The following is a 23,514-nucleotide window of genomic DNA, read 5'->3' on the forward strand; positions in this document are numbered from 1 at the left end:
AGTCTAGTTTCCGTGGCCGGGGAGCAAACGCGGGGGAAGCGCACGCGCACGGCCGTCTCACCTTAGGGAACGCGTCTCGGGCCGCTAGGTCCTTCCCCACCCGCCAGCCCCCGGCCCGCGCCCCGCCCCCGCCCCCGCCCCCGCCGCCGCCGCCGCCGCCGCCGCCGCCGCCGCCGCCGCGGAGGACCTCGCGCTCAGGAATTAGCCGGCTGCGGGCTCGAGGAACCGCGGCGGCCCTCCTCGCCCGGGTCTCCCTTCCCCCCTCGGCCCCTCCCGCAGGGCGACCACGCCCTAAGAGCGAAGGCGCCTCAGTAACCGGCCGTCACGTTGCGCCTGCGCCTTGGCCCCGGTTCCCGCCCCCCTCCCCCCTCCCCCCGCCCCGGCGGCGCCCGCGGCCGACCCGGTTGGCTCTGCAGTTGCGCAGCTCCTGTCCCGGCCCTTCTACCCCGCCGCCTCCTGACGCCGGGCGTGATGTCACCACGCCGGCGGCCGCCATTACAGAGAGCGGAGCTCCGGGGCTAGATCGAGCGGAGGAGGGCAGCGGCCGGCGGCCGGGCACCGCAGGGAGAGTCCGCGGGTTCGCGCCAGCGCCGGGCAGCCGCCAGCAGCCACACAGGTACCCCGGGAACCGGCGGCGGCGTGTGCGTGTGGCCCGTGTGCGGGCGGCGGCGCCGGAGTAGCGCGGAGCGGCAGCCGGTTCGGGCGGGTGGCATCATGGACGAGAAGGTGTTCACCAAGGAGCTGGACCAGTGGATCGAGCAGCTGAACGAGTGCAAGCAGCTGTCCGAGTCCCAGGTCAAGAGCCTCTGCGAGAAGGTGAGCTTCTCCCCGCCTGCGGCAGCGGCGGCGGGCCGAGCCCGCCGGGAAGGAGGCGGCGACGGGGATGGTGCAACATGGCGGAGGCAGCCGGCCCGGGCCCCCCGAGCCTCCCAGACCGGCGGCCGGCGCGGCCCGGCAGCGGCTCCCGGGCGACCCGGCGCCCCCTGCCTCCAGCGCGGGGATTGGTTGTCGCCGCCACCGCCGCCTAAAATGGCGCCGTTCCCCCGACTCCGGGGCTTCCGAGCCTCCCGGCTTTGGTGCGGGGCAGGGTGGCCGGCGGGGCGGAGACCCTGCAAGTCGGGGTCGGGCACGGTTTCGAGATGCCTGTGAGAGGACCTGGGTTCTACGGCCTGGGCCGCGGGGCCGCGACTCTTCCGTGAGCCGCGTACGAGGCTTTTGGCTTGTTCTCGGGCCTAATTCTTTGGTCCAGAGGGATCCCCCAAAGGCCAGCTCGCAGGCCTGATCCCAAGACCTGTTTAAAGGTCACTCGGCTTCAGTTCTGTCCTGGGTGGTCTGTGTGAAACTCGCTGACTGAGCAGCCCTTCCCAGAGGCTTGACTTTAAAGTGGGGTTACGGGGATTTAAAAATCTGTCCCTAATCTAATTTCTACGAAAGTCTTGGTGGGAGATGCAGGAAGGAGTACAACTTATATTTCATAGTTGGAAGAAATGGAGAATTTGGTGAGTCATACTACATAAGGAGCTTTGGGATTGGAAATCAAGTGTCAGTTGAATCTGTGATTTATATGCTGACTCAAATTGGGTACTGTGAAATCCTCCTGTAAGCTGAACGTACTTGGCATTTTGCCATGTATTTTTAAAAATGAACAACGTAAACTCGGAGCCGCAAATTTTGTATACTGGCTCTTTGTTGGGAAAGTTACTTCTTTGTATTTTTGAGGCTTTCAGTAGCGATAGTAACTGTTGATTGAGCTTTTACTCTGTCCCAGTCATTGTGCTTTTTAGTGTTTAAATATCTTACAGATGTTGAAAATAGAATGCTATAGTTCTTTTGAGAAGTCCATTTTAAATGGCCCAATTTCGTTTTGTTTTTTACCTAGGGGTTGAGAAACAGGTAGCCTATTTGGCTATTGACTGTGTTTGTGTTTTTGAAGCCTTAGGAGTCAGTTTTCTAATACATGGAATATGCTTATCTCCACTATAGGTAGTTTAACTTCTCTTGTCAAAATTAACTTGGCAGTATTTCATTTTATTGCAGAATTTCGGATTACTGTATTTGCATTTTGTGTTAGTGAAGAGTTATTAGAGAGCAATTATACTGACTCGCTTGCGGTTTGATGGGAAAATTAGGTTCATGAGTTTGATGTATATGCCCCTAAAGCAAGCTTTTTTGGAAACTGTGCTGTGAATAATTGCAATTTAAATGAGTCAAATTCAGATTTATTTATCCTTAGCCTGAGCAAGTCTCCTGCTAGTTGATTAGGTGGCACATTATCTGTTGGAGCTGAATTTTAATGTTAGCAGTGTATTGAGTCTTTTGTTCCTTCTTTACTCTCATCAGATGAGAATGGTGTTTGTATTAAGGGTTTAGAAAGGGGCTTTTAAAACTTTTAGTGTGTATGGTCAAGTCTTAATTTCTAGGTGCTGTAAGTAATGGTTTTAATGACTTTTAAGGATCAGTACTTTATATATAGACTTTGAGTCAGCATCTGGCTAGATGACTAGTCATTTGTGTAGGAAACATTGGAAAAGAAGGTAATGATATAATTGGAAGACCACTGGACTTCAAGTTATACCTGAACACTAGTCCTCTTTCTGTTTCAGAGTAATTGTGACTGACCTTGGGACAACCACTTAGTCCACATTTTCCTATTTAAAGAGTTAAAACATGTTTTAGGGTCCCTTCTAATGTGAGATTATATATAAAATCAATTTAAGTTAGTGTGTTGTGTTTAAATATTGAGCACCTACTGATTTTCCACAATTCCTTACTTTTATGAGTGAAATGAAAAGCAATAAAGTATAATCCTGTTTGTCTCAGGAGCATGAAACTAGTTGGAAGTTAAGTATACATGAACCAGGGAAATAGAGGATTTGTGTTGGAGACTGTAGGAGATAATTCTGGGTGCTTAGTTAGGGTTGGGTGTGTGAAACTTGATGAATCTGGTAAATGTCATTGCTTTCCCTGTCTTTGTAAAACTAAGATACAGTGAGATTAAACACTCTGTACTCAGAGTGAGATTAAACACTCTCTACTTGGTGGCTCAGTGGTTGAGTGTCTGCCTTTGCGCAAGTTATGATCCCGGGGTCCTGGGATCGAGTTCCGCATCGGGCTCCCCACTGGGAGCCTGCTTCTCCCTCTGCCTCTTTTTTTTTGTGTCTCTCATGAATAAATCTTTTTTTAAAAAAAAAAACCAACAATTTATGCTTATCCATTGTGTCCAGATTTCTGTTCTTAGGGCCAAAAAAGTGGACATAATATTTGAAATTAGGTTCCCAAGAAATGGATCCTTTGAGGGGGAATATTATGCAGTCTTCATTCTCTTTTTAACTTTGTAAGTATTTGAACTTTTGGAACTGTGTTAACTTTGCAAACTAAATTTTAAGGCAGCTTCTCTTTTCACTTTTAATTGAGTAGCCAATAGCACATCTAGTGAAAGCCACATATTTTAAGAATCTTGAGGGAACCATTTTTCATTAGTAGAATAGTTTTTTCTTTTGACGAAAAGTTACTTGTTGGAGATAGGTACTTGGTGTAGTAGTTGATTGTTTAATTATAAGAAGGAAGAATAATACAAAAGCCTTCCCTTTTATCTCCCTGAAGATGACTGCTCTGAATGAAATATTTAAATGGTACAGATAGAAGTATACCATGGGAGGTCATGGTTATTAAAAAAATTCAGAGACCATTATTATGGTCTCCCATCAGCAATTAGTTAACAGTGGTAGGTGTTCAAAATGCAGAGAATCCAGGTGTGTCTTTATAGACAAAGATGAATATGGTTTTTATACAGTTGACTGGTTGAACTTTTTTTCCCCTTAAGGTAGGATTAAAGTTTATATCAAAGCCAAGATGAGGAAAAAAAAAAAAAGCCAAGATGAGGGGATCCCTGGGTGGCTCAGCGGTTTGGCACCTGCCTTTGGCCCAGGGCGCAATCCTGAAGTCCCGGGATCGAGTCCCACGTCGGGCTCCCTGCATGCAGCCTGCTTCTCCCTCTGCCTGTCTCTGCCTCTCTCTCCCTCTCTGTGTCTATCATAAATAAATAAACAAACAAACAAATCTATCTTAAAAAAAAAAAGCCAAGATGATAGTATGTGGAGTATACTTTGTCATTTTGAGGATAGTAATTTTAGTTGATTGTTGAACATTTATTTTGTGGTGAGTGAATGCAGTTTTGTCTTAAGCACAGTTCTATAGTCAGTAACATTACTACATTTGTATAACTGGACTGGTATGTTTCCATTTACAGATTGGAAGAAGTAAATAGTATCAACTACAGTAAACAGTCTTTTATTATGTGACTTCACCAGTGGTTTAATTTAGGTACGATTTTTGGCTTTGTCCTTTCAGGTCTTACCAAACTTGTGGAGAATGTTGTTTGATAGCCAGTTTTTGTTTTTGTTTTTTTCTTTCTCCAAAGGAGTTCTTTACCTACATATGCTCTTTTCCATGGCTTTACAAACACTATAAATAAAATGCAGTCATTAAGGCCTCACATTTGTTACATAAGTATGGGAAAAAGCAAACCCTCCTTCTGACTGGATGAGCCGCAAAATATATGACCAAGGTTAAATTTCTGTATGAAGTGAGTAATTTTTGTGAGTTGGTATGTGTGCTTAATTTAAAAGGTTGTTTTGGGGTACCTTGGTGCAGTTGGTGAAGCATTGGACTCTTGGTTTTGGCTTTTAGGTCTTGATCTCGGAGTTGTGAGATCAATCCCCACATCCAGCTCCTCGCTCAGCCTGGAGTCTCCTTGAAATTCTCTCCCCCTCTCTGGCCCTCCTACTCATGCACAGACATGTTCTCTCTCTCTTTTTGGATAGATAAATCTTTAAAAAAGATAAAAAAGCTTCCTTGGTTAATTTCGATTAGAGTCATCTGAATATTGAAAACAAATGGGGGAAGTGTTGATGCAGAATGATGTTTGCATCATATTTTCACATACACAGTTCTCCTAACAAGTTTATGAGATAATTGTTATCCTCCGTTACAGATGGAAACCAGAGGCTCAGAAAGGTAAAGTGACTTGACTTTAGGGGCTAAAGTGAGATTGCCCAGGCTTATAGATTCTAAGCCCAGTGTTCTAGTCTTGCTTCACAGCCTCCCCTTTCTTTTCTTAGGTAGTGTTAATAATGAAAAATAGAGGTGAATTGGGGTCAAACTGAATTGTACAGTCAACAGCCCTGTAAAATAAATAAAGCATTATTTTTATTTTGAATGCTTGAAAGCTTCCTATTCATGTCACACACACTGTTTGTCTCATTTTGTCCTGGAGGAGGAAACAGTAATTATTCTTCAATTTTGAATGTGGTTGGCTGCATTTGCCCCTCAAATAACATTAGTGAGAAGAAAATGCCAGTTAATTTTCTGTGTATCCTCAGTGCAAATCATGATCTAGAAACTGAACTTTAAAACATTCCAGGAAAGTATATCTAACATTTATATTCTTCAATACAGCTTGTAAAATGCCTTATTATCATAGCTTCTGCAGTCAGACCTACATGTGCCTGTGTGTGTTTCATGAACTCGCAGTCATGAAGTAGTAATGCAGTTGGTTTGGAGTTGACTTAAGGAGGAAGTATTGATAAGGTGAACAGCCCTACTATTTGGAAACACAGGTTCCCCCAATTCTTTTGTTTTCTCTGTCAATGTCAAGAGTTGTATCTGCAAATATTGGCAGATACAACTCATGCTGTAGAAACCATAATGGACACTGGAGGGGAGTGTATGGGTAACATTTGTGTCACCTGTCCACCCTCACTTTTATGGCAGGAGGTATTGCCTATAGTGTTGTAAGTTGTTTGTGGAGTATTCTTTGTTTAGGTTGGAGGAGGTGAGCTAGGAAAACCAGGAGACATTAGGTTTGCATTGAAGTAATAACAGGGGTCTTTTTTTGAAGGTGCTCAGAAGAAAGGAAAAGTTAGGTGTGGCAGGGAAACACTCCTCTTTTTTTACTTTTTTGACCCATCATTTTTTTTTCTTTATTAATTTCTCTTTGCCATCCTTGTCTGAAAAAGCCTTGCAATTGCAGTTTGCTACACAAGTGAGATAGAAATTGGACTAGAACTATGAAGGGGAAAGAATTTGGGTTTTTTTTTTGTTGTTGTTGTTTAGATAACTTTTCTTACAGCTTCTGGTGCAGAAGTGGTAGAAGAAGCTGAAGTAAAGAGAGATCTGGCTGCTGGTGAATGGCTGGGGGATGGGTTCTGAAAAAATTGTAAAGAGCAATCTGGGATTAACTGCTTAATTTCTTAACAATACAAAGTTACTGCTGCCTACTTTTATATTGGTAGCGTGGTTTAGAATGGATGAACAAGGCAGTGACAGAGATGTGTGTATATGAATCTGGATATTTTCTAAACTGTACATGACCAGTTGGCCAGTCACTCTGGCACTCCATGTCCTCACCCTCATTTTAATCATTTAGTCACTGTTACAGATGGGAGTGTGACTGAAGTCGAGGGGACTGAAAGAGGATTGAGAACCTTTCTCTAGAGTGCTCCTGGAGACTGCATCATTTAGCTAGCTAGACTTACATACAAAGTGTAGTTCACAGAGACTGCAGGGTCTGTGATGCTATTAATTATGTGACAGTGTATGTTTAGTTTTGGAATTCATTCGGTCAAAATTTATTAAGCTCCTATTTATGTGCATTATCCATTTTTGCTGTTTAGCTTTGTCAAGATAGCATTATCTTAGGGATTTGTTAGTTTTTTGCTCTAATGGTAAGGTTTCACATTAAGAGATTGAACTTGTAGTAAACTCTATAGATAGGAAAGGTTTTTAGATTTTTGTGCTAGTGGTGATCAAGTGCATCTTATTTCTCTGCCATGCATTGTTTGTAAACTGGCAGTTGTGCCCACTACCTGTTTCTTTTGGGTGGCTGTGACTTAGTGAAAAGGCTTAAAAATGCTTTAGTAAAATTTTAGTGATAGAAGGAACCGTAAAGACCATCTAGGCCAAGTCATCTGGTATAGATGAGGGAGGAAACAGACACCTAGAGTGAATATTATTTGTGATGAATTGTTATCATAAGAATTTTTAAACAATGGCATATATATATATATATATATATATATATATATAACACCAACATTTCTCTGTTGAGTAGATTACATATATTTTTCCCCTTTGCAGGAATGATTGGGAATGTTTCAATTCCTGCACATGTTTATTTGACAGAAAGAGGTGGAAAAACATCAACTAATGTTCTTTCTTTTAATACGGTTTTAGAGGGACGCCTGGGTGGCTCAGTGGTTGAGTGCCTCCCTTCAGCCTGGGGTGTGATCCTGGAGTCCTGGGATCGAGTCCCACATCAGGCTTTCTGCATGGAGCCTGCTTCTCCCTCTGCCTGTGTCTCTGCCTCTCTCTGTGTCTCTCATGAATAAATAAATAAAATCTTTATTAAAAATACAATTTTAGAATTATTCCTTATTCCTGAATGTTTTTCTTTTGGTAAGATCCTAAGCCTTAAAACCAAATAGTAACTACCAATTCCTAGAACATTACATGGAAGATTATAGTACTTTTATAGTATAATCACACAAATATTATACATTAAGTATAATCATATAGAAGACCAAAATGTTTCATAAAATGTTAGAGGCATCTGTTCGGTGTAATTAATGAAAGACAAGTAATAGGAAGAAAGGTTTGATAGTTGAAGATGATTAACACAAGATTTATTTGCTTCCAAGGCTAGTCCTACATACACCAAAATAAAAATTTAGCGGTATACACTAGTCTGTCATGAGCCTTAATTTTTTTGTACAATTATGAAAACCTACTTTTTGTCTTTCATAAAACAGTATGAAGCAAAATGAAAATCTATTGTGGTTTTGAAAAAAAATTTATTGTTGCTTGCAAATTTGCCCCCCCCCCTTTTAAAGATTTATTTATTTATTTGAGAGCAGAATGGGAGGGGGGTTGGGGGGAGATAATCTCAAGCCAACTCCCAGCTGAACCTGATGATGGCCTCCATCCCACGACCCATGAGATCACAACCTGAGCCGAACAGAAGAGTTGGATACCCTGTTCTTTTTTTAAAAAGTTTTCAAGGGATCCCTGGGTGGCGCAGCGGTTTGGCGCCTGCCTTTGGCCCAGGGCGCGATCCTGGAGACCCGGGATTGAGTCCCACGTCGGGCTCCCGGTGCATGGAGCCTGCTTCTCCCTCTGCCTGTGTCTCTGCCCCTCTCTCTCTCTCTCTCTCTGTATGTGTGTGACTATCATAAATAAGTGAAATTAAAAAAAAAAAGTTTTCAAATGTTTATATTCTGAAACAGAAGTAAAATTCAAAAATTATTTGTTGCATTTTTTTCAGGCTTGCTTGTCTTACGTCTTTTTGGCTGTATTGGTAGAAGATATACTCAATTGTGATTAAATTGTGAAATGTTTTATTTATGTGAAGTAGAGTTCCATTGAACATTTTAATTAGTCAGATTTTTAATAGAAATATATATAAGAGCATCATCTAGCTATCGATAGATACTCAAAAAATTTGTGCGGACAATCTGTGTAAGAGGAGAAATAACTGATAGTAAATAAACATAGAGTAAAAAGTTTGAACTCCAAAATAAAAAGCACCAGGTAAATCAGAAGGTAACATTTTGTATTTGAAATAGATGAGAATGAGTGTATTCTTCCATTTATTATTACATATAAGTTGAAAATAATTGAGCTTTATAAACTATGTATGTAACCAGAAAATGTTCATATATTTTACTCTGTAAATTGAAAATCTCCGGAAAGGAAATAAGTCAAATAAACAATAGATGTGTTAGTATGGGAGGATAGTATACATCACTTTATTTTTTTTATTTTTTTATTTTTTTAATATTTTGTTCATTCATGAGAGAGAGAAAGCAGAGACACAGGCAGAGGGAGAAGCAGGCTCCATGCAGGGAGGCCAATGTGGGACTTGATCCCGGGACTCCAGGATCATGCCCTGGGCCAAAGGCAGGCGCTCAACCGCTGAGCCACCCAGGGATCCCCTATACATCAGTTTAAAATGATTGCTATAATGCTATAGGACATTGGATTCGTGAATATGAACTTTAAATATTTCATTTCTTTGGGAGAGAGAGAGAGAGAACGAACGGGCTCATGCGTTGCGTGAGTAGAGAGAGAAAGGGAGAGGGCAATGCAGACTTCCCACTGAGCAGGGGAGCTAGATGCAGGCTCTATCCTAGGACTCTTTGATCATGACCTGAGTTGAAGGCAGCCGCTTAACTGTGCCACTCAGGGACCCCCTTAAATATTGAACTTTAGGAAACAAGTTGAGACATTTACCAGTTAAGCATAAGATTTCTATATGGGTAAAAGCTGGAAGGGAATACAAAGAAATGAGAATAGTTTTTGTTGATGTGGTGGGTTTAAGACCACTATAACCCATCAACACTTTAATGTTCTCCAGCGTTCTTATACAACAGATTTTTACATAATTGTAATCATTTGCATTTTAGCATGTTTGCTTGGTTTAATAATAAAAATGCATTAATATGTTGTATGACTTTATTTAATACAAAGATGCATAAGTATCCTCTGGCTTTTTCTGTGGTACATGTTAAGGAGAAATTATACTGCTGTTGTGTGCTCTTAAGGAAATTAATTTATAAATGGTTTGTGAATCTGTTGTTGGTTCCCTATTTTCTCTTTTTCTTGTCTTCCTTAAAGTATCTTGACTTGGATGATTTTAGGAGTCTAGTTTAAATTTGCTTTTTTTTTGTACATGTTATTATGGTGGTTAGGGATAGCCCATACCCAAGAAACCTGATGGTAAGTTGAAAATAAAAATTTTAAATTTCTGAATCTGAACTCAGAATGCAAAGAAGCACATTAATAATAAATTAATGTTCTTAGAGGTTTCTTTTCTTCTAGTGACTCTCCAAATTGTTTGAATTTTAGGACAGTAGAAAATTTTAACTTTTCACAATTAAGCTCTTATTACTGGACTAGCTTATTCTAGTTTCAGCCTTGTTCTCAGAAGTTTTGTATTAGATCTTTTTTCCTTGAATTCACTGATTTCAGTCTATGCCATTTGAATTTTAGTAGAGTCCTACTGAAGAATCAATAAATAATCAGTATGGTGCTGATTACACTGTTTTTAAAACCTTGATCTTCTGTTTTGTTTTGTTTTTCCCCCAAATGTTTATTACTGAGACTTTTGAAGGCCTGAAAAAATGTTTTGGGGGAAGCAAAAAAGTTTGGGGTGTGTGTCTTTTGCTTTTGCTTCTCTGTATAATTCAGGTGCAGGGGCTGAGGCTCTAAATTATAGGAGTCAATACCAGAAAGTGAAAAGGTAGTTATTAAAAGTATAAACATCTTGAATGTTAATTAAGTTGCTTTGGAAATCTGGTTTTGCCATTTACCTTGAATATTAAGCTAGAGAGTTGAAGTTGTATATCTACCTTAGAAACTGATGGTTGGTGAAGGCCTGCATGTTCTAAAGGAGATTCATTAGATTGCTTTTTGGCCTTTTGGGTAAGATCAAATATTAAGGTGACTGACTCATTAGAGATCCCATTAGGTGGCTCATAGAGGAGGTTCTCTTATGTGCTTCTGAGACTTGAAAGGCCTTTTGATAGCACAGCTCCTCTGGCATTTCTTTTTCTGTGATTAGTTTTTCTTTATTGTAAAATAATCTTTGGTGAGGACATCTGCAACTGTTATTGCTATGGTGTTTGGGATAGTGTATTTTGGTGTGTAGTAATGATTTGAGAGCTGAGATGAGACCCCCCCCCCAAAAAAAAAAGTATACTTAAATTCTTTGTAAGCTTGAATTTTTGTTGTTAAGATACACTTTATAGTTGTCTTGATGGCATCTGGTACATAATACTATTTTTCTCCAGGATTTAATTATAATTGTTCTGGTCTCAAATTTGGTAGGAAGAGAAGAAAGAACTTTGGCTTTCCCAGCTGTAGAAGTTTAAGAGGTTAATTTTGTAAATACAGTGTCCTTTCTCTTTTGGAGGACAGTTTTGTCATGTCAACATAAAAAGGAGCTGATAGATCTGCCAATAAGTCCACTTTGTGATATTTTCTTTCTGGGAGTGTCTGTATATGTATACCAGGTGTATACCAGGGAGCAAATACTAGGATATACATTGTAGTGTTTTTGCCTTCCCTGGTAACAGCCTCTCCCTGAATCATAATCCATCAGGGAATACTCTACTTCCATCATGAGAAATTAATCAGGTCTGTATATATTCATTATGGTCTCCCAAGATGGATTATTGGAGAGAAAAGCAGGCTGCCTAAATAATACTGTTCCTTGTTTAAAAGTGCAAAAGAAAATGATTATGTTTTTGTAAGCATGTAATATGTATGTAAAACTTGTAAACAGGTCAAAAGAATGTACATCAAAATACTCTCAGCGGTAACTTTCCCAAGGGATGTGGAATTGTGGAGGGTGGTCAGAGGTGACATTTGGTTTTATCTACTGCTAAAAAAAAAAAAAAAATTAAGGATGTGTCATTATAACTTGCATATTTTTTTAAAAAGATCGAATCACCTAGCTGGCTCAGTTGGTGGAACATCTGTCTAGATCTCAGGGTTGTGAGTTCAAACTCTATGCTGGGCTCCATACTGGGAGTGGAGCCTATTTTAAAAATAAGTAAGTAAAAGTAAAGATAGAGTGTTTACCATTGTGATATGTTGAAATTGAAATAAAAGGAACAAATAGCATGTAGGTTTGATTGTCCTTTTATGATTTGAGTGGAAATTTTGAGTAGATTGTAATAAGGACCTTAGGATACTTGGGAATGGCAACTTTTTATCATTCATATAGAGAATACCTTGCAGGTAAGCAAGTGTCAAGAGATGCACTTTGGAATTTAACTTCTCATAGAATTGCAAGGTTTATATGGTTGTGACCATCTGGTTTCTTATATCATTGTCCCTTTAAAACTTCTGAATAACTTGCAAATTTCTTTGAAGTGGGACCTATTTCATTTGTGACTATTTCCATTACTGTGCACCAGGTGCTCAAAAACACTGGACATGGTATTAATGCCAAATAGACTAGGGAATATCCCTAGTGAAATTCTGCTTTTTAGTTACAATAAATCATGGGAGATTGGAATTACGCTAGCAAGATGGATTATTTCTTAAGAAAAATACCACTTTTTGAGACACGGTGAAATTTTTTTCTAAATTTAAAAATAGATCAAATTAATTATTAATTTTTGGATATCAGTGATTGGTCAATGTCTTGAAATAGGCTCCCCAAATGTTGGGAGACTTGGAAATAATAGTTCTTAGAGGCAGCTGGGTAGCTCAGTCAGTGGGGCATCTGCCTTAGGTTCGGGTTGTGATCTCGAAGTCCTAGAATGGAACCCCACAGTGGGCTCAAAGAAATAAATAAAATCCTTTTTTTTTTTTTTTTTTTTTTTTTTTAAGAATGATTCATGAATTTCACTGCACCTGGGGAAGCATTGTTGTGGAGTGAGGAGGGAACACTAAAAAAATTTGGTGCTTGGATCCCATTCCTAAAGACTCTGGCTTAATTGAGGGAGGAGTAGCCTCAGTATCTGGGGTTTTTTCTTTTCTTTTCTTTTCTTTTCTTTTCTTTTCTTTTCTTTTCTTTTCTTTTCTTTTCTTTCTTTTCTTTTCTTTCTCTCTTTTCTCTCTTTTCTTTCTTTCTTTCTTTCTTTCTTTCTTTCTTTCTTTCTTTCTTTCTTTCTTCTTTTCTTTCTTTTCTTTCTTTTCTTTCTTTTCTTTCACTTCTCAAGTGATTTTTCATGTGTGGAGAAGTTTGTATACCACTGCCTTAAAACCAGTCCTGGTTACCCTTGGTTGTCGCTCAGAATGTAATCAGCAATGGCTCATTAGCAACAATTCATTATGGCAATTTCACCTCTATGTTCTAGTGTGTTGCCTTACCCCCATGCAACTTCCCACTGTACATTCTGGAACACCATTTCATAATGCTAGCTGCATATAAAAGAAAATGCTCAATAACTCCTGAATGTATGAAATAAATACTTCTAATCCACTTTGAGAAAAATTTCTTTTTACCTTCTTGGTTTAACTGAAATCTGGCTCTTCCTGAGAAAGTCCTGTACTTTCTCTGATAGCCTTCCCAGATAGTTGGGTGCTGCCTTTCTCTAGGATAGAGTTCTCTGTCTTTCGGGCTGCTTTTCTCTGTCTAGATACCCAGACACTTTTCCTTAGTACTCTTAGCTGTTATTTCTTCATTCCCCAGAGACGTTGGTACCAGTTTCCATGCCTGTACTTCTGATATTGTCCTGAGAGACATCCATGGCTTTCCCTGATGATGATCTATCCAGTACCCCCAGTATAAATTCTTGATTTATTCGGCAAATAGATATTAAATGCCTTTTACATCTCAGACATTGTTCTAGCAAGGTTCTGTGTATGCAGTGGTGAATTAAAGGAATCTGGTGAACATTTTTTAGCTCTTAGTCTTGATAGTTGAGTGGAAAATTGATTAGAAGCAGGCAGAATGAAAGCAGGGAGTTCAGTATGGAAGCTAGCACAGTAATCCTGGGGAGATAATGGTGGCTTGGACCAGGATAGTGGCAAGAAAGATAAAAACAGATTGATTTGTGTTTTGGAGGCAGACTAGGCAAGACCTTTTGGTGGATTGGTCCCTGAATACTAGTGGCCTTTAAGCACTACTCTGATACCCACATGTGTAGCCCTACCTCGGAAATCCGAAATTCACTCCTCAAGTTTTCCACCAGTAGATCTTTATTCTAGTATTACTTTGATTAGACTTGTTCTTTGGTCCATGTTCATGCCCCACTCTTCCCTTGCATTTCCTACAAGGGACAGTTGGAGTGACCAACTGTCATGGTTTACCTGAGCACAACTGAGGCATTTCTTGGGATGCCAGACTTTAAGTACTAAAACCAGGATAGTTGGGTCACCCTGCACCTACCCCAGTCTACCCTCTTCTCTACTCTTACTGGTATGTATGCTTCAGCCTTTAACCTTTTCCTCTTCCTGAGAATTTATACACACGATTGTACCTTGCCTGTGTTGGACCTCTCATTTCCTTTTCCCATCCCTTTCCTGGGACTTCAGTCAGGCAGATTTCCTAGCTGTCCCAGTGTTTGTGATCCTGGAACACTGCTGCTTACTCTAGCATGTCTTAGCATTTGGCCTGATCATTTTATTTTCTGCCTCTCTGCTCCACTGTGTGCTTTAATGGGCTGTCTTGTTGTGTTACCTTATTAAATGAATCTCTACCGTTTACTTTGTCCCTTTTTTTTTTTTTTTAATCACTTAACATACATAGCCTGTACTTTGGTGATTGGTTACTTGTTTGTGGTCCCCTGTCCCAAGTGACCTGTCTTGAATACTGTGGTCCTCAGGTGGCTAGCACAAGGCCTGGCATCTAGTATCACTCAGATGATTGATCAAATGAATGATGGTCTCCCAGTGAACTTTGGTTTTGGGGTTAAGGTAGATGATCTATAAACGTGTGTCGAATGACTGATGAGGTTTCAGTTGAGTGAAATAATGTTATGCTGCCCTTAAAAGTAATGTTTGAGTTTGTGATTATGTGGGGGAATGCATATGCTGCCAAACAACTTTATAAAAACCATGTATATCAAATAGTTACAGTTGTAAAACAAAGTTTGTATTTTTAGTATTAAGAGCGTAAAAGTCATGCAAAATTTTATAATGCCCCCCCCCCCAAAAAAAAAACCTAGTCAAGGGGGGAATTAGAAACCTTTTCTTATAGCCTGGAGTGCCAGTATACTATAATTAGAACTTTAAGGTTAAGGAACTAGGTACCTGAATGTCTTGTTCCATTTTCATTAATCTTATATGGTTGCTAATAATAATCTGTTTAACATTTATTTAGATGGTACTTGGTCGATGAGAGGAATGGAACTATGCATCTAGATAAATGATTTTTCTAAGTATCAGGAGTGAGATAACAGAATCTGGCCATATTTTGCCCTCTTACTTTAATGGAATTATCAATGCCTACAGTTTTGTCTTACATTGTGTCTGCTCGTTAAGTTTAAGTGAACGTCTTTGTTAATGTTTAATGCCAAATGTATTGGTTTATTTTATCTCCCTTCTGTAGGCTAAAGAAATCCTGACAAAAGAATCCAACGTGCAAGAAGTTCGATGTCCAGTCACCGTCTGTGGAGATGTACATGGGCAATTTCATGATCTCATGGAACTGTTTAGAATTGGTGGCAAATCACCAGACACAAACTACCTGTTTATGGGAGATTATGTTGACAGAGGATATTACTCAGTTGAAACAGTTACTCTGCTTGTAGCTCTTAAGGTAATTTCACTGTTACCTTTGGGACATTTAGCACAGGGTGAGACAGTCTCGTTCCTTTTTTCCTGGTGATTTGTGATTTTCTCTGAATGTTAATTTTTATTTTTATCTTTTAAAGATTTATTTATTTATTTATGATAGAGAGAGAGAGAGAGAGAGGCAGAGACACAGGCAGAGGGAGAAGCAGGCTCCATGCTGGGAGCCTGACGCGGGACTCGATCCCGGGGCTCCAGGATCGCGCCCTGGACCAAAGGCAGGCGCCAAACCGCTGAGCCACCCAGGGATCCCCTGAATGTTAATTTTTAGAATAAAACTCCATATTTAAGGAATGCAGGTATTCATGTTTAAGACTTATAAATCATAGATTTATCTTCATTCTAAATAAAGGGATGGTACAGAATAAAAGTAAAAAAATTATTCTCATTCAAGTTTTTAGAAGAATATTAGAAGGCTGGTCAAATAAAAATGTTACTTCAGTTAATCAAGGTGTGGGGAGATAATATTATTACTTTTCTTGAAATAAGTAATTTTTTGAAATAAAACATACTACTAATTATTAGAATGTTTACATCTTTCGACACAGTGATCCTATAATTAGACTTCGCTGAAGACTTTTCTAGAAATACACTTTTTTGAAATAAAACATACTAAATATCAGAATGTTTATATCTTTTGACACAGTAATCCTATAATTAGACTTTGCTGAAGAAGAAATTCAAGAGAAAAGCTTTATTTGTGTGAAAACATTAATTGCAGCATTATCTTCAATACCAGAAAAAGAATAGATCTAAATATCCAACAGAAGTGAATATGTAAATTATCATTTCTCTCTATGTGGCATAGTTTGCAGCCATTAAAACTTGACAATCTAGAACAATAGGAATGATAATTAAAGGAAGTTGCTTTATACCAGTTGTAGCTTTGGGAATTGTACAAATATCTGAAAATGAGACACAAAGTAGTGGTCACTAGTATTTAGATTGACAGGCTTCTCTGCCTTTCCCTAAAAAGAAAGTGTGATTTTACCTTTAGGGGAGATTTTATTAAAGAACGTTCACAATGATAAAATGGCTTCCAGAAACCTCTAGTATTGCAAGAGTGGTGAGATGTGGTTTTGGCATGAGCTGAATTTTAGACAATATATAATGTGTGTGTTCATGAAGCCACTAGTCTGAATCATGTAACATGCTACACAACGTGGAGGATACTAAGTTCTGTATCTGTAAAACAAAGCAGTTAGATTAAATGATGGAAAATTACTGTGGTGCCTCTAGATACAATGAAAACAGCCTTACAAGCTAATCTGTACTTAAAGCCTAAGATGAGTCCCATTGCTCAGCAGAGGAATGAATATGCTGCCTTTAAGAATTTATATTTGAATGTTATGGGGCTGAATTGTGCCACATACACCTCCCTCTATTCATACACTGAAGTCTTAACCCCTGGTACCTCAGAATGTGACCGTATTTGGTGATAGGATCTTTAAGAGATAATTAAGGTAACATAGGTCATAAGGGTGAGCCTTAATTGAATATGACTGGTGTCCTTGTAAGAAGACATTAGGACAATATAACGGAGGGAAGAGGATAAGAAATGTGAAGATGACCTTCTATTAGCCAGGTAGACAAGTCTTCAGAAGAAACTAACCCTGTTTACACTTTGATCTGGACTTGTTTCAGCTGCCCGTTTCCTCTACTTTGTTATAGCAGCCCTTACACAGAGGGTTTTAATACATAGGGTTGGGGGAGGAAGTTAAGCAAGTAGTGCTAGGACAGAGGACCATCTATATACCAAAAAATGGACCTAGAATACCTCATACCATACAAATGGATCAAAATCAATCAGAGACCTAATGTAAGAGCTAAAGGTACAAAACTTCCAGAATGAAGCATAGGAGAAAATATTGTAACCTTGGATTAGGCAATGATTGATACTATATGAAAAGCACTGTCCATTAGAAAGTTTGTTAAATTGGACTTCGTCAAAATTAAGATTTTTTTGTTCTTCAAGAGATAGATATAACTAAGAAAAAAGTATTTATGTTCATATAACAAAAGCCTATTATGATTCAGTAAGATTAAAAATGGATAAAATACTTACATAGATAGTTCATCCAAGAAAATACACGAATAGTCAATAAGCACATGAAAAGGTTCCCCAAATCATTGATCATCAGGGAAATGCATATTAAAGTCACAATCACACCCATTAGAATGCTGTTGTCCATATGGCTGATAATAGCAAGTGTTAGTTTATGAAGAGATTAGAACCTTCATATACCAACCATTTTGAAAATGGTTTGGCAATTTCCCTAAAAGTTAAACATACTTTTTTTTTTTTTTTAAGATTTTATTTATTTATTCATGAGAGATGCAGAGAGAGAAAGAGGCTGAGACAGGCAGAGGGAGAAGCAGGCTCCATTCAGGGAGCCCAATGTAGGACTCGATCCCAGGTCTCCAGGATCATGTCCTGGGCCAAAGGCACCGCTGAACTGCTGAGCCACCCAGGCTGCCTAAAGTTAAACATATGTACACCTATAGACTCATCAGTTATATTGGACTAGGAATATACCCAAGAAAAATGAAAGTGTATTTTATGTTTGTACAAAAACTTATAGGCAAGATGATCATAGCAACATATTCATAATTCTCAAAAAGTAAACCATCCAGAAGTTCATCCTAATGGTGACTAAAGAAACAAAATGGGGCAGCCCAGATGGCTCAGCGGTTTAGCGGTGCCTTTGGCCCAGGGCCTGATCCTGGAGACCCGGGATTGAGTCCCACGTCGGGCTCCCTGTATGGAGCCTGCTTCTCCCTCTGCCTGTGTCTCTACCTGCCCCCCCCCTCTGTCAGTCTCTCATGAATAAATAAATAAAATCTTTAAAAAAGGGGGGGGGGTATAGCCATAGAGTGGAATACTGTGCAGCAATAAAAAGGAATAATAAAAAAGATCTGCTGATGCATACACAAGTGAGCCTCAGAAATACTATAAGTAAATGAAGCCAGACACATAAAAAACTATATATTGTATTACTCATTTATATGAAATTTCTATAAAAAGCAGATCTCAAAAGACAAATCAGTGGTTGCTGGGAGTAGGAGTTGGGATAGCAAATGGGGGATATTTTTGTACTGATGGAAAGGTTCTAAAATAATCGTGATAGTTACTACAGGACTATGCATTTGACCAAAAGTCATCTAAGTATAGAAAAAATTTCATGGAATTTTACAGCTGATAATTATGCTTAGTGTAAAGTTGGTAGTAGGGCAGCTCCAGTGGCTTAGTGGTTTAGAGCCGCCTTTGGCCCAGGGCATGATCCTAGAGACCCAGGATTGACTCCCACGTCAGGCTCCCTGCATGGAGCCTGCTTCTCCCTCTGCCTGTGTCTCTGCCTCTCCGTCTCTTTCTCTGTCTCTAATAAGTAAATATTTTTAAAAAAATAAAGTTGATAGTAGTAGGAGTTTGATTATAGTTGAGATGGGGTTCACCAAAACTCCATGGACAGATGTCATTAGGTGTAGGGTCTCATTTCAGTGTAATATGGAGGCATGGAATGTTTTCTTCACCAAAATTAGAACTCTGAATTTTCCTGTAGAAAGTTTGCCGAATTGTCATTTGGTTTTTGAAGGAGCCAGGTATTCATATTGTTTTCTATTTTGTTGTTTCAGGTTCGTTACCGTGAACGCATCACCATTCTTCGAGGAAATCATGAAAGCAGACAGATCACACAAGTATATGGTTTCTATGATGAGTGTTTAAGGAAATATGGAAATGCAAATGTTTGGAAATACTTTACAGATCTTTTTGACTATCTTCCTCTCACTGCCTTGGTTGATGGGCAGGTATGTAGGTCTTCCTAAAACTTATATTGCTGATTGTTTTCATGAATCTGCTTTCTTAACGTTTAGGTGCCACTTTTCCACCCACCCACACATCCCTTTTAGACTTTTGACGTCTGTCCTTTGTATCAGGCACTGAACTGTATGTTGGTACCACAGGGATGGAAGATGTAGCCCATCCATCCTCTGAGGTTGTTTTTGGACAAGTCTTGGAGATATTAACTATTTAATGGTCCATGTAGAGGAGTGTACAGAAGAAATTGCCAGAAAATTCTATGAGAAGGAAGATAGTCTATGTTGAGGGTAAGGTCACAGAAATTCTTTCTGGGTGCAGCAGTAATCATTTACCAGGAAGAAGGGGGGCTGTATTCAGTAGTGTAGAGTGGGCTGGAAGAAAGCTCTTGCAGAGACAAGCGTGGTTCTGGCAGAACACAGAAACCCTAGTTTCACTAAATGACGTGGGCTGCTGCCTGTAGCTTGGTCCAGAATGTTTAAAGTTTATTTTATGTGAGGTTAACATTATAAACTACTCTTTTCAGATATTCTGTCTACATGGTGGCCTCTCACCATCCATAGATACACTGGATCACATCAGAGCACTTGATCGCCTACAAGAAGTTCCTCATGAGGTATTGCCTTTTTTTTTTTTTTTTTTTTTAATGAGTTATTCTGTTTGGTAGTAAAATCATTTCAGAAAAGTTTTTAGAGGGGAGAAAGTTTATTGTAACTTTCATAGGTGTGTTCTCTCTTCTAATGCTTAGAAATGACCCTGTGTGGTATCAACACTCTTCTCGGCAACCTCATCCTTTAGAAGCTAATATTAAGAAACCTTTCAAGATCATAACACCTTTGAGACTGGGCTTAGAATCTAGGTTGTTGTCTTCAGAGCCTCTACCTTAATTACTCCTCTATACTGTCTGATTTGAAATTTGCATACTATAGGGCCTGTTGCTCTTGGGGCACATTGATGTGGGGTATGTCTCTTAAAGACATTTGGAAATAGTTTATTTGACACAGATATTTGACTTTTTAAAACAAAACCTTAAAAACAAAACAAAACTTTAGACTGTGTTCAGCAAATACCCCTCAAAGTGCAACTTCATTAGGGTCATGAATTACTCAAATCATTTTTGTAAGAAGGCAGTTTATAACTTAACTTACTTTTTAGGGTCCAATGTGTGACTTGCTGTGGTCAGATCCAGATGATCGTGGTGGTTGGGGTATATCTCCTAGAGGAGCTGGTTACACCTTTGGGCAAGACATTTCTGAAACATTTAATCATGCCAATGGCCTCACATTGGTATCCAGAGCTCACCAGCTGGTGATGGAGGTATGTTCTCTTCTCTGAAACCTGATTTACCTTTTAACTAAATGCAATGAAAGAAGATACTAGGGAAGGGATTGGGGGTGGGAGGACTAATTAATGAGGATACTCTATGTATCCCTTCCAATGAATTTGCCATGGTAGCTTGAGCCTTTACAGAAGATGCACACTAGAATTAAAATCTCAAGTTTTTGATCATGATGAATTTGATAGTTGACATGTTTTCAGAGAATTCTTCATGACTGAATAGTGCTTGGGATTTAAGCCTGGGAAAGTAAGGTACAGGGAACAGGGGAGAAGGAATTTTTAATCATTTTTAATCTCGATTTTGTTTCTTTAATGTATTTAAAATGTATATATAGAGGAGAGATTGAGATGAAATACCAGATATTTTGGTAGTCCTTTTGGATGGTAGGATTACAGGTAATTTAAGAAACTAAAAGGGAAATGGGACATTGATTAGCATACTTAGAAAATGAGGTTCCTATTTCGATTAATGCTCTTAACAACTGTGATTATTATGAAACGTATGGCTTTGCTAAAGATAGGGAAAGATATTTGTGTACAGTACTTAAAAAGTAACTCGAGTATTCAGGTGGACTTAACAAAATGAGGCCAGAGATCCTAGAGGCCTCGTTTCTTTGTACCTGGGCAGTGACTGACTGGGGGGACCTTCCCCTTTGCCTTAGAGAATTAAGACAATTTTGGTCTAGAGGAGTATGTTATATGCCTCTATAAGGAGTGGCCATATACTCGTTCATGAATCATGTTTGGGACCATTGCAGTGGGAAGCTGATGAGATGCTGCGGTCCACAGAAGGCGGCCAGATGTAGAAGAGGCAGTTAATTCTTCAGTGATTAGTGCTGTGTTTTAGTGTCTTTTCTATTTCTAGTAAATTAGCTTTGTAATTTGGGAAAAATTAATTCATATATACACATTTTTCAGTTGTACAAAAGTACAGAAAATTATTAATATGTCCAGAAACAAAGCATTAATAGTTTTTAAGCCTTTTGGGAAGGGGAGATCTTTTTTTCTCTTGAGTCACATTTAGTTGTGTAAATAAGGAAATAAAATAAATAAGTTTTTAACACCTTTCTTTTCCTTATAGGGATATAACTGGTGCCATGACCGGAATGTAGTAACGATTTTCAGTGCTCCAAACTATTGTTATCGTTGTGGTAATCAAGCTGCGATCATGGAACTTGATGATACTCTAAAATACTCTTTGTAAGTATTTACACCTTAGTAGTTGGCTGCCATTACAGTTGAGTCAAACTGTATAGTTTGAATGGGAGTTAGTGTAAGAGTTAAAGGGCTCATGCTAAATCCAGATTCCAGTTTGATTTTTATGTTTCCTTTTGTTTGCTTTTAAGATTTTATTTATTTCATTTGAGAGAGAGAAGGTGTGAGGAGAGGCAGAGAGAGAGGAAAAGAACCTCAAGCGTTTCTACACTGAGCAGGGAGCCAACATGGGGCTGAGTCTCACGACTCTGAGATAGCCTGAGCTGAAACCAAGAGTCAGATGCTTAACCTACTGAGCCACCTCTCTGTTTCCTTTTGAACGGACTTAGGATATATTGAAACACATGAACAGAAACTTGTCCTATATAGATCCCAATGTAATTTATTAGGATTCTAACTTTTAAACACCTGTTTTTATTATCGGGTTAATAAAATATATCCTGAGGTTGAGATTAGAAATACAGTACATTAGGCTTTTTACATTGTATTTATTTAGTAGAACTCTTCTTTCAAATAATCTTAGGAGGAATCCTGATGTATAAAAAGTCTCTCTGCCTTGGCTCTTTGAGAAGGCATACAGCTATTACACTCTTAATAAATGCATGATTTAAAATAAATAAATAAATAAATGCACGATTAGGCTACAATTAGGGTTCTGTTCCATTGAAGGCAAACTGAAATTGTATAGGAAAAAAATGATAAAGTTTGAAAGAATAGTGTCTTGATTTTGTCAGTATATTGATACATGGAGTATAAACAACAAACATGTTTTGTTTTTCAGCTTGCAGTTTGACCCAGCACCTCGCAGAGGCGAGCCACATGTTACTCGTCGTACCCCAGACTACTTCCTGTAATGAAATTTTAAACTTGTACAGTATTGCCATGAACCATATATTGACCTAATGGAAATGGGAAGAGCAACAGTAACTCCAAAATGTCAGAGAATAGTTAACATTCAAAAAACTTGTTTTCACATGGACCAAAAGATGTGCCATATAAAAATACAAAGCCTCTTGTCATCAACAGCCGTGACCACTTTAGAATGAACCAGTTCATTGCATGCTGAAGCGACATTGTCGGTCAAGAAACCAGTTTCTGGCATAGCGCTATTTGTAGTTACTTTTGCTTTCTCTGAGAGACTGCAGATAATAAGATGTAAACATTAACACCTCGTGAATACAATTTAACTTCCATTTAGCTATAGCTTTACTCAGCATGACTGTAGATAAGGATAGCAGCAAACAATCATTGGAGCTTAATGAACATTTTTAAAAATAAGTACCAAGGCCTCCCCTCTCTACTTGTGAGTTTTGAAATCGTTTTGTTTATTTTCAGGGATACCGTTTAATTTAATTGTATGATTTGTCTGCACTCAGTTTATTTCCCTTCTCAAATCTCAGCCTCATGTTCTTTGTTATTGTCAGAACCTGGTGAGTTGTTTTGAACAGAACTGTTTTTCCCCCTCCTATAAGACGATGTTACTGCACAAGAGCACTGCAGTGTTTTTCATAATAAACTTGTGAACTAAGAACTGAGAAAGTCAAATTTTAATTGTATCAATGGGCAAGACTGGTGCTGTTTATTTAAAAATACATCAATTGATAAATTTTAGAATTTGTAGAATTCTAGGTAAAGAAAAATAAAAATCAAGGTCACTATATAATCTTTCTGGTAACTCCTTGACATTCTTCAGAAGATTTTCAAGACTCATTTGTAATCCAGATAGTACAATTTGTCAGATAGCCAGCGTGCTTTTCGTGGGTTCTTCCTGCATATTACTTTGTCTGCAAGAAAGGAAATCTGTGCAGCTTCAGTAAGACTGGACTGTAAATCCATAGAAC

General features: G+C 39.0%; 1 protein-coding gene across 1 annotated transcript; it reads left to right on the forward strand.

Moving 5' to 3' along the window:
* Nucleotides 1-376: 376 nt before the first annotated feature.
* On the forward strand, nt 377-23,204 carry PPP2CA (protein phosphatase 2 catalytic subunit alpha). The gene is made up of 7 exons (XM_025994902.2): nt 377-816; nt 15,062-15,271; nt 18,937-19,110; nt 19,647-19,736; nt 20,276-20,437; nt 21,540-21,658; nt 22,455-23,204. Exons 1-7 carry the CDS (start codon nt 715-717, stop codon nt 22,525-22,527), a joined length of 930 nt encoding a protein of 309 aa, XP_025850687.1. The 5' UTR covers nt 377-714; the 3' UTR covers nt 22,528-23,204.
* The last annotated feature ends 310 nt before the right edge of the window (nt 23,205-23,514 follow it).

Source organism: Vulpes vulpes, chromosome 12 (assembly GCF_048418805.1).
Source record: "Vulpes vulpes isolate BD-2025 chromosome 12, VulVul3, whole genome shotgun sequence".
In the NCBI taxonomy this organism is placed as follows: domain Eukaryota; kingdom Metazoa; phylum Chordata; class Mammalia; order Carnivora; family Canidae; genus Vulpes; species Vulpes vulpes.

Bases quoted from the DNA above. Each gene is read 5' to 3' on its own strand.
- PPP2CA (XM_025994902.2), top strand. From the start codon at position 715: ATGGACGAGAAGGTGTTCACCAAGGAGCTGGACCAGTGGATCGAGCAG. The intron at 19,111-19,646 runs GTATGTAGGTCT...TACTCTTTTCAG, and splicing joins CTGCCTTGGTTGATGGGCAG to ATATTCTGTCTACATGGTGG. The intron at 19,737-20,275 runs GTATTGCCTTTT...CTTACTTTTTAG, and splicing joins TACAAGAAGTTCCTCATGAG to GGTCCAATGTGTGACTTGCT.